Source organism: Rhopalosiphum padi, chromosome 3, assembly GCF_020882245.1.
Source record: "Rhopalosiphum padi isolate XX-2018 chromosome 3, ASM2088224v1, whole genome shotgun sequence".
Lineage (NCBI taxonomy): Eukaryota > Metazoa > Arthropoda > Insecta > Hemiptera > Aphididae > Rhopalosiphum > Rhopalosiphum padi.
Genome location: NC_083599.1, coordinates 52296016 through 52313811, shown reverse-complemented (window position 1 = coordinate 52313811; position 17796 = coordinate 52296016). Strand labels below are relative to the sequence as shown.

General features: G+C 27.7%; 2 protein-coding genes across 4 annotated transcripts; one reads left to right on the top strand and one right to left on the bottom strand.

The window, feature by feature from the left end:
• Positions 1 to 1006: 1006 nt before the first annotated feature.
• Positions 1007 to 17796, bottom strand: LOC132927351 (ring canal kelch homolog). Of its 3 annotated transcripts, none has more exons than XM_060991861.1 (12): positions 17488 to 17796; positions 16952 to 17064; positions 4160 to 4317; positions 3875 to 4100; positions 3631 to 3806; positions 3463 to 3559; positions 2776 to 2935; positions 2588 to 2700; positions 2224 to 2520; positions 2015 to 2158; positions 1377 to 1950; positions 1007 to 1307 (listed from the first exon to the last, which is right to left on the bottom strand). In XM_060991861.1, the coding sequence occupies exons 3-12, from the start codon at positions 4291 to 4293 to the stop codon at positions 1120 to 1122; spliced, it is 2109 nt and encodes a 702-aa protein (XP_060847844.1). In that variant the 5' UTR covers positions 4294 to 4317; positions 16952 to 17064; positions 17488 to 17796; the 3' UTR covers positions 1007 to 1119. The 3 variants fall into 3 exon arrangements, with proteins under 3 accessions (XP_060847844.1, XP_060847843.1, XP_060847845.1); XM_060991860.1 differs by lacking the exons at positions 16952 to 17064; positions 17488 to 17796 and adding exons at positions 8177 to 8254; positions 8440 to 8542; XM_060991862.1 differs by lacking the exons at positions 16952 to 17064; positions 17488 to 17796 and adding an exon at positions 8440 to 8542.
• On the top strand, positions 10761 to 14525 carry LOC132926607 (uncharacterized). Its single transcript, XM_060990979.1, has 3 exons — positions 10761 to 11274; positions 12734 to 12881; positions 13087 to 14525. Exons 1-3 carry the CDS (start codon positions 11100 to 11102, stop codon positions 13670 to 13672), a joined length of 909 nt encoding a protein of 302 aa, XP_060846962.1. The 5' UTR covers positions 10761 to 11099; the 3' UTR covers positions 13673 to 14525.

The following is a 17796-nucleotide window of genomic DNA, read 5'->3' as shown; positions in this document are numbered from 1 at the left end:
AGTAATTACTAAGCCTTAATAATAGAGTGGATTGATCAATTATAAAATATATATGGGTGGGTAATACAAATATTATCTAGCTCTGTTTTATCATGGTTTTTTTGCTATACATATTTTTTATTTTTTAGCAAGTTATGAGTAAATATGTACAATATTCAAATTTAAAATACTGTAATAACCCGTGACACAGATTATGTTCTTACTTTTCAGATTGATTATAAGGCAATTCGCTCTTATAAATTACTATTAACTACAGACAATTTAAAATTTTAAACTGACCAAAAACATTTGTTAAGTTTATATACAACATATAAACTTAACAAATGTTTTTGGTCAGTTTAAAATTTTAACAACAACATACATGTTTAAAAAGTTAAACGTTAAAACGTTGAGACCTTGCGATGCATGATGTTCTTTTAATGTGGCGTTAAGAATTGAGTTAAAGATGTGTTTTCACTTAAATATAATATTAAATTGTTAAAAATAAAAATCTTTCTATTTTTATTTTATCAACATAATAAAAGTGTTATAAAATTTATTTTATAAATTTTAAGCTTTACAGTGAAGGTACTCGTATAAAATAGATTAACCACTTGTAGCAATATCTAAAACGTACAAATATGTTTTACCTTAAGTTTGATAATATTGATAATAGGTCAATTCTTTCTATTATAAAAGATTATAAACTATTACTTATTAGTTATTACACACAATTTTAACTGCTGAATGTTGATTACAAAATATAGTACGAGTATAATATAGCAATATGCCGTACGTTTGTGAAACGTAGATAATGCATGCCTCTTGTGGATGTGTCGTCCTGGTTATAAATTTATAACAGATTAATAATTAGATTTTCACACATTATGTTGCTGATAGGTTAGTTGACTTTTCCTATTGGGGATAGCAACTGGAACTGGGGGTTCAATTTTCTTTTATTTACCAATGATGCTTAATAATTGGATATTTTAATCTTTCAAAAAATGTAATAAATATCAACTTAAAATTTAAATTAATTAAATATTAAGATATATGATGGTATGTTGAACTATATAGAATAAAATCACAATAATGTGTTATAAACACATGTATAACTAACTAAATGTTTTAGTATAAATGCTATTGAGTTGTAAAATTTGGTGGTATATTAACCACTACTCCGCTATATATTTGAAAGTCTTTGTCATTTTTAGACAACTTTTTCATGGACCAAGTATTGGTATTAGGGTCGTACACTTCCATCGTAAAATAATTTGATTCTTTAACTCCTCCAAAAACATACAATAAACCATCTAATGCGACTACTCCTATATAAAAATGTTATTTAAATTCAATATTTTTAACAAAGGTTTAAAAAAAAAAGTTAATTTAATTACCAGGTTTGTATCGACCTAAATTCATATCAGCAATAGAAGACCATAATCCATCACTTGGTCTATAAATCTCCGCACTTCTAAGATAACTACTACCACCATCATAATTGTGACCGTCACTATTATCATCATTCCCTCCATCATTACCATCGTCATCACCACTTTCACTACTACCGACAGCAATCATAACGTCATTTAAGTCTCCTATACTAACATTTTCACAACGTTCAGATATACCTTCAACAGGTTTCCATTTGTTAAGTAAGTCACCAGAGAAACTAGTATCAAGTTCTAATGATTCATTCAATAATACATCACAATTTCTGCTAACAAAATTGACATTCCTTCCATCACTATTATCGTCATTACCACCATCACTACCATCGCCATTACAACCAACACTACCTTCAACATTACCACTATTACTACCACCGATAGCATACATAAAACCGTTCAAGACTCCTATACTAACACCATTGCGACATATAGACAAATCTCCAACCGGTGTCCATGTGTCAAGTGTGGGATCATAACATTCGACAGACTTCAAAAAATGTGAGCCATCATAACCTCCTACCTATACAATTGAATTAAATTATATAAACAAAAAATTAAAATAGAAATATAAAAAATATATTTACCGCATATAAACGATCATTGAGTACACCAACACCAAAATCATTTCTTTTAGTATTCATACTAGTTACCATTCTCCATTTTTGAATACTGACATCAAAAACTTCTACATTACTTAAAGCACTTTCATCATTATCAAAACCACCAATCTAAAAATATGTAATACAATAAAATATAATACGCATAAAATAAGTAAAAGATTATTCTAACTTACAGCATATATACAATCATTTAATACACCAACTCCTAGGTTTTTTCGATTAACTAACATATCGGCCATCGGTACCCAACAAGGTAATAATGAAGATACATCAAGCATACTAACAGATTGAGAACATAATTTATTCATACCTCCCATAGCAAAAACAAATTGATCTCTAAATACGCCAACACTAGGTTTCACACAACATTTATTCATTTTTGTTGCAGTTTTACGCAGATTGGTTTCTGGGTCAAACCATTCTGTACTACACTCTAATGATTTAATACAATGATTGAACAGTAGAATAATCTGAAAAAATTAAATGGATAATGTAACTGTGAATGTATATTATATATTAATCAAAATGGAATCATACTTTTTTTGAACTACCAAACTGTCTAGGTTTACAGCGAATTGTTTGTGGAATAGTGAAATACTGAACCGATTTAAGTAAATAGAAATTAAATACTTCAGATACTATATCATTATCTAAAAACATTATAATAATAATAAAATATATACTTTTAATTCATAGTGGCACATTTTTATGAAAATAACATTTACATTTAGGACAATTTTTAAAAAGAGGTTCTTCAATTATATTTTTGAATATCATGAGGTTTGATGCTAATAATGGAAAACGTACATGTTCCATTAACTGTGGCAAATATTTTTCTCTAGTATTCAAATCATGTTTTATCCAATTTATAACACATTCAAATATCTACAACAATAAATAAATTTAATTTTATTAAATAATTAAAATATACCAAAAAATAACCTAATTACATAAGATTCATACCTATTTATTTTTATACCACTTTTTAGTATATGAATATCACAAAAGTTTAAATAGATCTAGGGTTCCCTCGTTTTATATCAATCAAAGAAATATTTGTTATATATTTTTAGCATTAAATTAAATTTCAGCGTTTGAAGTTTCAATATTTTGATAACATCTTACCTATATTACCAATATTAGTACTTCTTGATAACAATTATTATAGATAGTTTAATTATATTTAGCTTATTATTTCTAATTTATAGATACAGATCACCGTTTATAGTATGAAATAAAAATATTAGATAGGTACATAATATCAGCTATGGCAATTAGCAATAAAATACAATATTCAAGAACTGTGCAATATTATATTATTACCCACCTACCAACTATTTATTTATTTATTTTTTGTAAAACAAGGTATTTCATTATACTTGCAATAATATCATTTATTTTAGTTTGCTTACTTTTTCTTCAGATGGAACAGCAATATCATTACAGGATATCAGTTCAATCACTTTTTCACAAGTTAACAATATGAACTCATCGCTTTTAACTATTTCTCTGAAAATAATAAACATAATTTATATTTTAAAGGTATTAACATGTATAATTAAGTTCTATGTACAACATACAAAAAATGTTTATTAATGAATGCTTCAGAACTTGACATCAATTCCGTACATTTATGCAAGTCAGCAAATTCTTTGATACTAAGACAATTTGAAGTATCAATATGTGTTTGTAAATACTTAACACATGCACTACCTACATAGTCTAACTGTAGGATATTTGCAGCTGGTAACAAAACCTTGAAAAGTAACAATAATGGATTTTAATAATTTTTATTCAAATCTAAAACAATTCAAATAATTATACCTTTACATCTTCATTGGTGATTTTTATTTTTCCAGTATAAATATAATCTATTAATATTTGTAAGGCAGAGGAATCTAAATCCTTTATAATAACAATACAGATGTTCTCATCAACACTACTAAACATATCACGAAAATATTTACTAGCTGCTGCTAGAACATTTTTATGTCCAACAAGTACTGTACCATTATCTGTTTTCAATGTAATATCGCATAACTCTTTGTTACTAAAAAAAAAAGGTATTACTAATATTTACAACTGTCAACTAAAATAATCGTAACATACTTGCGTAGGGATTGTAATTCTTCAAGTAGTTTAACAGAGTGAAAGCTATTTGTATAATGTATTGGTTCAGATTCATTGAATTGTACAGCTGACTTTAAATCATTTTCATACGTTGAAATTTGTAAGTCGTCCATTTTGTTTACTGATATATTTAACACCTTTAATATATGTTAGACTTTTTATTAATTTTTACATAATTTTGTGTTTAAAACAATTAAAACACTAAAAATTGAATATTTAATAGTTTAATACAAGTTCATTAGAAGTAAGATATAACTAAATAATTCCTATAAATACTAAACTGTTAAGAGATTTTTAAGTTATTATAAAATAAGTCATAGGTTAATTAATAATTTAAAATTAAAAAAAAAACAATTTATATAATTGGTAATATAATTAATAATATTAATTGTCCTAAAATGTCTCGATTAAACAATTTCTACCGGCATATCAATGGGGAGGTGATACCTTTTCCCCACAAAAATATTGTTGCAAGGTGTGCCCTTCCTATGCGTCTTACAATTAATACGAAACTGTTAATGTTTGTCAAGTATAATGCCGCCAGGCTTGTCGTTTCTCAGTTAAAGTTTCGTAACAAAGCGATAAATATATTGATTTTACATAATGTGGTTTTTTTGTATGTATATACGATAAATAGTTGATAAAATACTTCGATCTTCAACCTAAATTTAGAGGATAGTTTTATTAAGTCTTGGATAAAACATTTGACACTTACCATCACCACCGTTTCTCAGAGATGTTAAGAGTTTATATACTTATTATTATCAGTAAGGACACATTATTTATTACATTATTATTCATTTATAAAACTGTATTCTTTTGTTTTGAAGATTTATTATTCGTAATTAATTTTTTATAAAACGGAGAGAACCACAAGAATACAACATGTAGTGTTGATAAATATACAAATTTATATGAAGGTCGAAAACATTAAAAACTAGTGCACTAGCCAGTGCCGAAAGCAAGGGTCTCAAAGCCCCAAGGTAGCTACTAAAGAAGAGGACTTTTTTTGTTGGTACTCGGGCGGGAGTCTGGGTCCTGGGAAGGTTAGGGCTCCTAGTTTGTTCGGCACTGGCACTAGCGTGAGTATGCGACTATAATGAGTATCTATAGTGAATTATTATATTGGATTAAAAATAAAGTATTGCAATAATAAATTTTAAAATAATAACTAGTATTTTAGTGTTTAAGTTTGGTTATTATTTGTATTCCATAACAGGAATTTATTGTTTATAATGCCTATTTATACAATATACATGCCCGCACTCTGGAATATGCAATATATAATATGGCTATTATATGCTTATTATTATTAGAACATAGAAGCATAATAATAGCCGGATGGTTATTGACAATAATGACGATTGACAAAATTTTATATGATTTACGATATGAATTGTTTTCAATCATTTACATGTTTAGCAGTAAGTAGTTTATGGACTAAGGGAATCAACCTTAATATTTCCAAATTCTTAATAAATCAATATTCAACATTCTAATCAAGTGTAGCGTTTTCAATAATTTTATTCTGTATTTCTTTAATATAAATACGACATTATTATACCTACAAGTAAAAAAAAACCCAAGGGGGGGATCTATCTTCCATATCCCACCACGTAAATTGAGTCGGCAATTTTAAAAAATTTAATAAAATATTGTTATTTATTAGACAAAAACAAAAAAAAAATTATTATTTTTCAATTAATAATTTTATTATTATATGCTTTTATTAAATATTATGTATGAATATGTAATATGTTAATTGTTATATAATATATATTTTCCAAATATAAAGAAGATTCTTCAATTATTTGCTACTCTGCCTGTAACATCCGCTACTCCAGAACGTACATTTTCAGTTCTAAAAAGACTGAAAACATATTTAAGAGCTACAATGAATGAAGAAAGGTTGAATGGTTTGGCCTTAGCGACAACAAACAAAGATGAATTGGAATATGAAAACGTAGAAAAAGTTATCATGACTGCATTTATAAATAAATCTCCTAGGAGGATGAAAGTTGCAGATTGGACATAATATTAAAAATATTTACCTTGTGTAATATAAATTTTGTTTGCAATAAATTATTATAACATATATAAAGTTGTTAAATATTTTATTAATTTCAGCCGGATGTATTTAGTATTATATGTGGTCACATAATAAGTATACAAATAATCTCAATTATTTTTTATAATAAAAACAGTACAAATTTAATTTTTTTTTTGGCCCCCCCTCCCCTTTTAGAAATCCTGGCTACGCCACTGTTATATATTAATACTTTCTTTGGCTATAACGTAATAAAAATAGATTGGGTATGAGTTATTGTACGGGTTTCAGACGTCGGTGTATACCAGGCGTGCCCAACCGGCCCATGACCATTTTATAAAAATTAGAAATTTTTATTGGTATAATTATAATTTTATTTTAATAAGCTTTTAAAAATTACAAAATATCATACAATTTTTTAATTATCTTTGAAAACACGGCATTCAATATCAAATGTTGCCCTTTTTATTTTAAGACATTTTAATAAATAAAATGTAATTTATTATTTTTTGCAAACAAGAAATGTGAACCAGCAGTTTCTAATGATAAAATATAAAAACAAACTAGCGACTAGCGTGGAAATATTCAGTACTTTAAACACACACGATTAGAGTCATAAATTCGACAACTGAACAACAATAATATTATATCCATTATATATTTTATCAAAGTTAACAAAATAAAATCGTGGAGTTTGGATTGTGGCCCGCAAAGTTGGGCATGCATGGTGTATACTGTATACTATACTAGTTATACTTATACTGTACATTGTACAACCGTGGTATAACTATATAGCCGTATAAACTGTATGTATACATAGATCATAATATATTAATATTATTTATAAAAACGTTTATTATATTACCATTATTACCCTAATCGTAATCATAATAAATGCACTCAGCCTTTGGCATAAGCATATTGGGAAAAATATTATTAAATTATTATTTTCCTTAAATCCTAACGTAATCTTTGTAAATTAGTCAAGTATTTATTATTATTTATATATTATTTGATGCATACTCTTCAGTCTTCGTTCTTGTTATATTATACGTAAAACAAAAATGAACGAAGAGAATAAAAGAAAAAGAAAAAGTGTAAAAGTGAAATGCTTGGAATGTGGTAGTCAATAATGATGATTAAAAAAAAAAGCAAAAGGAAAAATGTCATCGTATTAAACGGGTAAATGTTAAACATGTTGGCGCACTCAAAAATCCATTTGAAAATGCAGCTGCAACTATACGAAATTTGAATAAATGGATAATGTTACCAGTAAGTCGTAGATATTTGATATTTTTTGTAATAAATAATAATATATTATTATACAATGAAAGAAAAATGGTCTAAATACCTTTTTTTGCATTTATATTATTATGATTTATGGCTTACTTAAGAGGTAACTGGTAAGCTTGTGTTGTACATTCATAAAATCATTATAATAAAAATTACCTATCTAATAAATTTTAATTATTTTAGTTTTTTGTATTTTTTATTTTATAAAAAGGACTCTTCGAGCTCATCAGTCAGTTATAATAATTCTGAAAAACTATTTAAGGATAAATCAGACTCGAGTACTCGACAGACTCTACTGTTCAAACAGATAATTTTTAAATCTGAGATTAAAACAAATTAAATTAATCGTTAATTGGTAATGGATTTATTATACATGATTATATATTTTTATATCCAATCATTTATAATGCTCATTCACAATGCATATAAATGCCAAAATGCATTATTATTTGAATATATTATAGAATAGTGTTATGAATGAATCAAAAATTAAAAAAAAAAAGTTTGGAAAACATGAACTGCTAGCTGAGCATAACCATAGTATTACTGTATTAGTATATTAATTTTTTTTTTTTTTAAGAATTCTCAACAAGTTATTGAACACATTATTGATGTCTGTATAAAATTGTATGTTGTAAATTTTTATCTTAACTAACCTCGTGTACCTATTTTTCCAGTGCGGACTGCTAACAAATACCAAAAAATGTTCTGTGATATTCTGTACTGGCGAAGAGCTATAAATAATGAATATAATATGTATCCTTATGTCAATAAATAATAATAATAATAATAATTGAAACAGAGCAAGAAAATTTTTTTAGCATTGACAAATTATTGAATCAAGCCTCCCTCATGATTTATTTGTCTTTTGCGACGGTCCTAAATTTGTTAAAAAAAATTTAAAAATTACAATACTTACAAGTCACAGTTCACAGACGGAAAATTTACTATTTAGTAATGTACTGAATAGGTATACTAATATACTATTAGATAGACACTCGTAATAACGTCGCTAAAGGACGTCGCACTGTCGAATGTTATACTAATAATTGCTAAATACTAATATCGGAAAACGGTACTTGTTTGTTATCGCCCCGCCACTCTTGTTTGTTATCACCCCGCCATATAGTGTGCCGTTATTGTTCCTACAATTATCGTATTTAGCTCGTGATGGATGATCTATTTTAGGAAATGGGAAAACTACATTTTATATCATAAGTCATAACTCATAAGTATAACATAATATTAATGCGTTGCAGCAAGCGGGATTCCAACATTATACTGTTAACCATATTACCAAAGTTATAATTTTGTTGATCCGGACACTGGGGCAGTGGGCAGTGGGCACACACCCAAAACATCGAGAGGTTGTGGGGTTCTGCTAAATGGGGAAATAAAAAGCGTCGTGAAACAAATAATATATTTTCTGGAATCGTATTTGGCAGAATTTATGTGGAGAACACGTCTCGGAAAATAAGATACATTTGAAACTATTTTAAAAGATATATCTAAATTTGAGTTCTGGACTTCTGGCCTCCATAGTCCATTCTAATTATGATAAAATAAATATTATACTTATACTTATTACTTATGCATTTATACATATTTTTTTTAATTTATAAATATAATACATTTATTTTTTTAACCTTTTATTATTAATAATACATATTATTATATTTTATTTAATTATTATATAGTTTATTTTATTTATAGCGGGGTAATAGCATACAAGAGTGGCGGGACGATAACAAACAAGTACCATAATATCTATTCTCTATTGTCCAAGACACATCTATAATGGCTCTAAGCTCTAAGATCATGACAAAAAAATGTATTTTGTCATAAGACTAAGATTGACTAATGACTAGTGAGTACTGAGTAGTGAGTAGTGACTACTGTCTATACTGGCCGTACGTTAAAAGCACGACCCGGCGACGGCCAATTTTGCGAATTCGGCTTTTGATTGGTTTTTCAAACTTCCATCTACCACCTGCTATTGCGAACGGTGCGGCGAAGAAAGTTGTTTTCGATGTGCGACTGGTCATCACGCGACTACGGGCTAGTATTTAACTGTTATTTGTAAAACTGCTCGATTAGATTATCGTATTGTTATAAGAATAAACTTGTATATATTATGTACATAATATTTATATATAATGTAAAGACTTGGAGCATTGATTAAATATACTGTATATTTAATCAATGTTTGTAGTAGCAAATAATGTGCCGACTGCTGACACATTTAAAATGTAATAATAATAAAAAAATATATGTTTAATGTCATTGTGCAAGGTGGATGGATGGGATAACATTTCCAATTAAAGATATAATAATCGGAGAACCTCACACGGTACGCGCATCGGCACATGTATTGTCTCTCATTTGTCTCCGTCTTACTAATCTTACTAACTTATACCATACCGACCAAAACCAAACCAAAATATAAGTTTAGCAGTTCCAAATTTTGTATGTTATTATTGTTATTAGTGTATATTAGAGTGAAATGACTTATCATCAAACTTAAAATTAAAAACATTTTCTGTGTGACTATGTTCTCTCATCAGTTTTTTATATTTTAATTTTTAAGTGAATTATGGGCATTTTTAAATATTAATATTTGTTATACTCATAACTCGATTAAAAATTAAAATACATTTAAAAACCAAGGCGAGAACACTGATAATGTTCTTACCTTTAAGTTTGATAATAGATTTTTTCACTTTATATTTTTGATAAACATAAAAATTCAAACTGCTGAACATACCTATAGTATCTACGCGTTAATAAGACGGTGACAACACTTGCGGATACAAGTTCTCAACACTAATTAGTGATTACTAGGGCTCGAATTTATATGTAAATACATATTTTTACTGTGACTTGATAAATTAATTTAGGTGAGTGATAAATTCGTTTCAAAGGATTTCCAATGAAATTAACTATATTTTATTTTACATATTTTTACATATTTTGTCATAAGTACATGTTTTTACATATTTCTCAATAATTCCATTTTTTCCTACATATTTTGACAATTTATTCATTTACGACTTTTTAATAATTATTAATTATATACGATTGTATTTTTTAATACAGACAATTTCCCATATTTTCAAAAGTACAAAATAGTACCAATTATTGAACTTAATCTACGGTAGATATAACCATTGATTATAAATACTATAGTATTTATACGCCACACTATGCGTTTTGGCGGGTCCGGTCAAAACGCATCCGGTCGACCGGAACAACAAATTATGTAAGTTCTAATTGTAGATGTCACACTTATGCGTTTTATCGGGACCGGTCGATTCCTGTCGCTGACCGACCGCAACATGTTGCGGTTTGGCAGGAACCAACTCGACGGGAAGTATAAACAAAACATATTATATGCAATATGCACGTGCCACATTGTGCGTTTTAGCGGCTGCGTTTTTTTTTTTTTTTTATAAAAAAATTATATTGAAAATTGTATAAAAAATTTATTTTTAAATTTTTTAAATTTTTAAAATATTTTAAAATTTTTAAGTTTTTAAAATATTTTAATATTTTAAACATTGCAACATTTTGGCTTTTGCAATGGTTTTCGATACTGACAAATTTATTTCATGTATTCAAAATAATCCATCAATTTGGGAACTGGGGTCAAAAGATTATATGGATAGAAATATAAAAGAAAAAAGTTGGAACAGTATTGGGGAATACTTATATGAAAATTGGACTGAAAAATCAAATACAGAAAAAAAAAACACAGGTAAGTAGGAACCTCGTATATTATTTAATTGTTATAATATTAATATTTCAATAGTTGGGTATAATAATTTTAGCACAGAAATCTAAATTTAAATATAAATAAAAATGTAATACTGTTTTATAAAAAAAAAAAATAAGTACCTACTATGATACATTATTGTTGGTATCTTAAAATCTACTGTTAATTAAGTAATATTAATAATAAACTAAAGTACTTTGTACTGAAAATCTACTGCTCCTGGGCCCATAAAATAGTTTGCGAAGTAATCCCTTACACCAACACCTTGTGAACGAGCCCCTACTCCGTGGGTTTCAATGTCGTCTAAACTGTTGATTTCAGAATCTTCATAATTGATACCATCTCTCTTACGGACGAAGTTGTGTAGAATACAACAAGCTTTGACAATTTCATCCGTAAAATTTGGCTCTACTTGTATCGATGTATGTAATACACGCCATTTATTAGCAAGTACTCCAAATGCACATTCAACTGTGCGCCTTGCTCGCGATAACCTGTAGTTAAATACCCTCCGTGTATCGTTAATATTACGCCCAGGATAAGGCCTTAGTAAATTTGTGTGTAATGCGAAAGCTTCGTCTCCAACAAACACAAATGGTTGAGGGCTATTATTTGTATTTGGTAGTATAGTTGGTTCTGGAATATTCAATTTCTCGGCATATAATAGTTTACCAAATGGGCACTCTTTAAAAATATTAGAATCTCCTTCTCGGCCGTAAGATCCTACATCAATCGTAATAAAATTCAAATTTGCATCCACTACAGCCATCAACACTATCGAAAAGAATTTTTTGTAGTTGAAAAACAAGGTTCCTGAGTTGTTAGGATTTTTACATCTTATATGCTTTCCATCTATTGCTCCGATACAGTTGGGGAAGTTAGTTTTCAAATAAAAAATTCTGGATATTTCCACCCAATCGTCAGCAGTTGGTGCTGGCATTTCTATTAAATGTAAATTGGTCCAAATCGCTTGACATGTTTCTTTTACAATTACTCCGATTGTACTTCTTCCTACTTGAAAATCGAATTTTAAAGCGGCAAAGTACGTACCAGTTGATAAATATCTTGAAAAGATTTAAAAACAATTAAAAAAAATCATTATTATTATTATTATTATAAAAAAGAATGACAATTATAAAATCATACTTTAAAATATTTATATTGCCGTATATGTTATTCCATATTTATCTGTCTTATATTTATGAATCATAACGTTTCAGATAGGTACTAATTAAAAAACAGAATAATTTAGGTTTTTTGTTACCTACCTATGAACTTTTTATTTACCAATATAAATTGTAATAATATGATAAACATTGTTTATTTTTATGCTTTTATTTTTTGAGGTACTTATAATATGATTATATTATAGAATATTACTATATTTTAAGTTTCATTTAACTCATAAACTAATTTTATTTATTTTAATGTACTATTCTAGTCAAAGAAATGAAAACCAAATGGAGACATATACGGGACAATTATTCAAAGTTTATCAACCAGGCAAAAAGTGGCGATAGTGCTACTAAAAAAAAATATGTCTATGCTGAATCACTTTCATTTTTACAACATGTAATTAAAAAAAGAAGGTAAAAATAAAATATTTAGTATTCATAACTATCTTAGTCAATTTCCTCATTATAACTTTTTAACAATATTTATAATTCAATGGCATATTTATTAAACTGTTATAAACAAATTTAGAATTTAGTGAAATTGGTTACCATAGTTATACCACTAATTTTATTATACACTAAACTACTTAAGTAATTGTAATACAATCTTATATTTTAGAACAACTGGCAATTTTAATGAATGTGAACAGCAAGACAATAATGGGGAAGAAACTGAAGAAGAAGAAGAGATTAACATCACTGTGGGTGCAGATGAATTTGAAAGAAATAAAACTTCAACCCCAGAATCCAGGAGGAAAAAATTTAAGAAAAATAATGTAACACCATTTCAGCAAGAATTATTAAGTGCTTTAAAGAATACCGAGGAAGAGAATAATTCCGATCCTGATAGGGCATTTTTATTGTCTTTGTTACCAGATTACAAAAGGTTAACATATGAACAAAAAACAGATTTTCGTTTGATGACCTTACAATATTTTAAACAAATTTCTTTAGAAGCTAACCAGTCTCAACCATTATATGCTTCACATCACAATACAACTTATCCAAGTGTTTCACAAGCACATACCTCACAACTAACCTTACCTGTCTTGTCCACATATACATCAGATTCAACTACAAAAGTACCACCTCGACAGGCTCAACATTCAATGGCATTCCCTCCATTTCATTCTTCTAGCTCATATTTATCTGCAGACCAAGATAATGCCAATACAATTTCTGACTATTACAGAAATTATCAATAATATCTACAAATCTACTATTATCTTTAGTTTATTTTTTATTTTGCATAACAAAGTGATTGTTTTATTTTATATTTTTAAAATGTTATTTGATGTACCTCTTTTGTTTTAAATTTTTCAAAAATGTTATATGGTACTAAACCTACTTAGTATTCTTTATTTTTTATTTTGCATAACAAAGTGATTGTTTTATTTTATATTTTTAAAATGTTATTTGATGTACCTCTTTTGTTTTAAATTTTTCAAAAATGTTATATGGTACTAAACCTACTTAGTATTCTTTATTTTTATTTTGCATAACAAAGTGATTGTTTTATTTTATATTTTTAAAATGTTATTTGATGTACCTCTCTTGTTTTAAATTTTTCAAAAATGTTATATGGTACTAAAGCTACTAAATATTTTCTTAAGTATTTATTTAGACCGACTAAAACATTTTGAGGGGTGTGATTGCGTTCTGGAGGTGCATAAGTTCTCTCCAAATCTACCCCTATGGTTGCCAGACTGGGCGATTGTAAACTCTCCCAGGTCTACTCCAGTACTACCTGACGGAAACATGTAAACTCTCCCGTGTCTTCAGTACTACTTATTTAATTTAATAAATATCATAAAAAAAATCTAATATAAATTTTAATTTAATTTAAAAATAGTCAATCATACAATAATAATAATATAAATTAACGCCGTTGCTATGAGATATAATATAGTCAAAATACAATAAAAAATAAAAATTTTTAATTTTTTTTTTCGTCAATAGAAAGATAGATTTTAAAAAACTTATAGTATCTATTTATAATCTAATATTTTTATTTTTGACTTATGAAACGCCAAACACATGTTTAAATTTTAGCTAACTTACCTCAAAGTAATTGTAAGCCGTTCTTCAGCACAAATTGGATTACGAAATACTGTGGTGGTTTTAGTTATATGTGGACGTAGAATTTCTAATAACTCATCAAAACTCGAAATTGACATGCGATAGTATTCGAAAAATTTTTGTGGATAACGCCTTATGTTTTTAAAAAAATCTTTGAAATGTTCCATTTTTTCTCGTTCTACATTAAGTGGATGAACCCAATACCTCCTTTCTGATTTAATTGTATCCAATAAACCAAGTGCTTCAGTTACTGCAATGACTTTAAGTTTTTTACGATTCATTCTAACAAGATACCTAATAATTTAAAAATTAATTAATAGCAATTTACGGAAATGAACAAATTATAATAATATACTTACTTGTGTAGAATAATCAAATTTTTAAATGTAATACCTTTGAATAATATAAATACGCACTTAATAAATAAATCGCACACTAATTTTTTAAATAAAATATTTTATAGTATAGTAAAATTACTAATTACATTCAGAACGATGTTAGAGAAGTAAGTAAGTAAGTAGGTGAAGATACTTTCGATGACATCCATCGCGTTATTGAAATAATTTGACCTACGAGACAAACAGAAGGAACGTTTTCAATAAGAAACGCATAGATGTGGCATCTACGCGTCATCCTGTCGAAAAGCGTCCGGCCAAACCGGACCCGCCAAAACGCATAGTGTGGCACGGCCCTTAGGTACGTCGTCACGTCGATTGCGTCGTAAGTGAATGGTTTTCCCGTGCGACCGTAGTTGTCGACGTGCGATGGGCCATACTATTATTATTTTAATTATATTTTATACATTTATAAATAATATCATGTTTGTATCGTTACGATAATGCACATCGGGACGACATTATCATTTTTATGATTCAATTATTGTGCAATAACAATCACAGGTCTAGTGATAATATGATACCTATGTAGACAGCTATATAGTAGTTTACTCATAAGTCGTAAGTCATAATTCATTTAAAATTAAATTATATTTTTAAACCGAACTCTTTTCTTTCTGCTAGCTAATAAAGTAATGTAATTAATTGCTGGAATGTTTAATAATATCGGAATTAAAAATAAATATAACGGGTCTAGTTTGTTTGGCTCCATACCATGTTATTAATGATCAAAAACAAAAGTAACGTTATTTCATTATATTTTGTAACGTACTACTTTATTTATGAAAAAGTAATGTAACGTGATAAAAATAGTATTGGGTAACGCAAATATAATTTAAACAAAAATATTTGAGGTAACGAGTAATGTAATTTTATTACTTTTTAAAAGTAATTTACCCAACACTGCGGTATACGGTATACCTACGTATAATGTATAATATATTGATTATTTTCAAGATATTATCTAATTATAATAATATGAACCTATGCACACTGTTTTACGGTAAATATTTACAGAAGGTGTAATTAACTCAAAAGTTAATAACTATAATATTATAGTAATTAAATAATAATATGATGATCAGTGCCGCAATAACCGGGTGTGTTGCGTGTGTCAAACACACGGGCCCAGGGCCCCAACCTATAATGGGGGGCCCAATGATAAAAATTGAAAAGTATGTAGAAAGAAAAAAATAAAAAGATTTTGTTATAATAATATAATAATAATTAATAATTATTGAACAATAGATCGATTTTGTCTTGTACAACACAACGTTATCGTATATTAACGTTTCTTTTGCGGCCCGTATAACCGAAATTAAAAATAGTTTGGTTGCAATTGATTAAAGCGCGTCATGCGAAGGAACGCGTATTTTGACCGGCCTATATAGTATGAGTTGAGAGATCCTCTTCAAAGCTTAAACTTATCAAAAATTACTTACGAAACTCCATCGGTCAAGAGAGACTTTCAAGTATAGCTTTGCTTAATATTGAAAGACAACAAACAAATGATATTAACATAGAAAATATAATTGACAATTTTGCCAACAAAAAGGCAAGAAAAAAGAATTTTTTAAAGTGAGTAATGTATTTTTTTTTTCAATTTTTTAATTGGCTGTTAATGCTTATGTATAGTGTGTTCAATTAAATTGTTACTTGATAATTATTTATATTTAAAATTAATAAAAAAAGGTTACAAATTATTACATTTATTTATTTGTAAATACATACCTGTATGTGTTTTCCTTATGTTAACCTTATTTTTGTTTATATTTGTATGAGTAAAAATTCAAAATTCCAAAGTATGTTTTCAAATTTGGAAAAATTAATTTTCAAGACAGGGGGGGGGCATTAATTTTATTTGCACACGGGCCCAAATTGGTGTAGTTGCGGCACTGATGATGATGAATTGATAGATGCAATGTTTTCGGAGAAAAATGTATCTATCTATACTATAATACTACTAGTCAAATAAATTAGTAGCTAATAACATATTATAATGAAATATACTTAAGTAATGTAGCATGTAGGCTGCGGCGCAACCCATTTGCGCCCGATTCAGATCAGGTGAAAACACTGAAAATCGTGCAACGTTGCCATTTATTGAGTATATTGGCGTGTCACTATAAAATATAAAATAATATTTATTATTATATAGTAATATATAATAATATTACTCCTTAGCCATATTAAAATCGAAAGTGACTTAACGTCATCATTAGAATATGAATATATCATTGATGACTTTTCAAGAATAAAATCTAGAAAAAAACAAAATTTGTGAATAGTTAACATTAAAATTACCTATATTATAGTTTCATAAACTTTTTTATGTCCACTTTTATCGTAGAGACTACTTTTTTATTTAGCTTTCAACAATAAGTTATTACAGATCGACAATAAGAAGCATTGGAGCTCCTACTTAGTTTCTATAGTTTTAATGCGGCATTTTAGGTAAGTAGGATAATTTACAATAAAAATTATAATAATATAATACCTACACATTATTAATATAAGTAATGCATAGGTAATATAGGTATACTAACCTTGAATTCTCCACTATAGCCGTTACTAATCTTCAAAGTAATTTTCATGAAAATTTTGAAAAAAAAGACTTGAGTTTCGCGTAACTCCGAAACGATCTCCGCCGCACTCAGCTTAACCCGTCATTGGTCGCAGTAATAATATTATAATAATATTTTTGTCACCACTCTCTTTGTCTCTTTGATTTTAGTTTATTGCCTATTAATTATGCTATAACTTATCACTTATCAGATACTCCTCGTAATGTTAGAACTCTACAAAGAAATATTGTAATACTAAAAACTGGTGTAAAAACGGTAGCAAAAAATGCT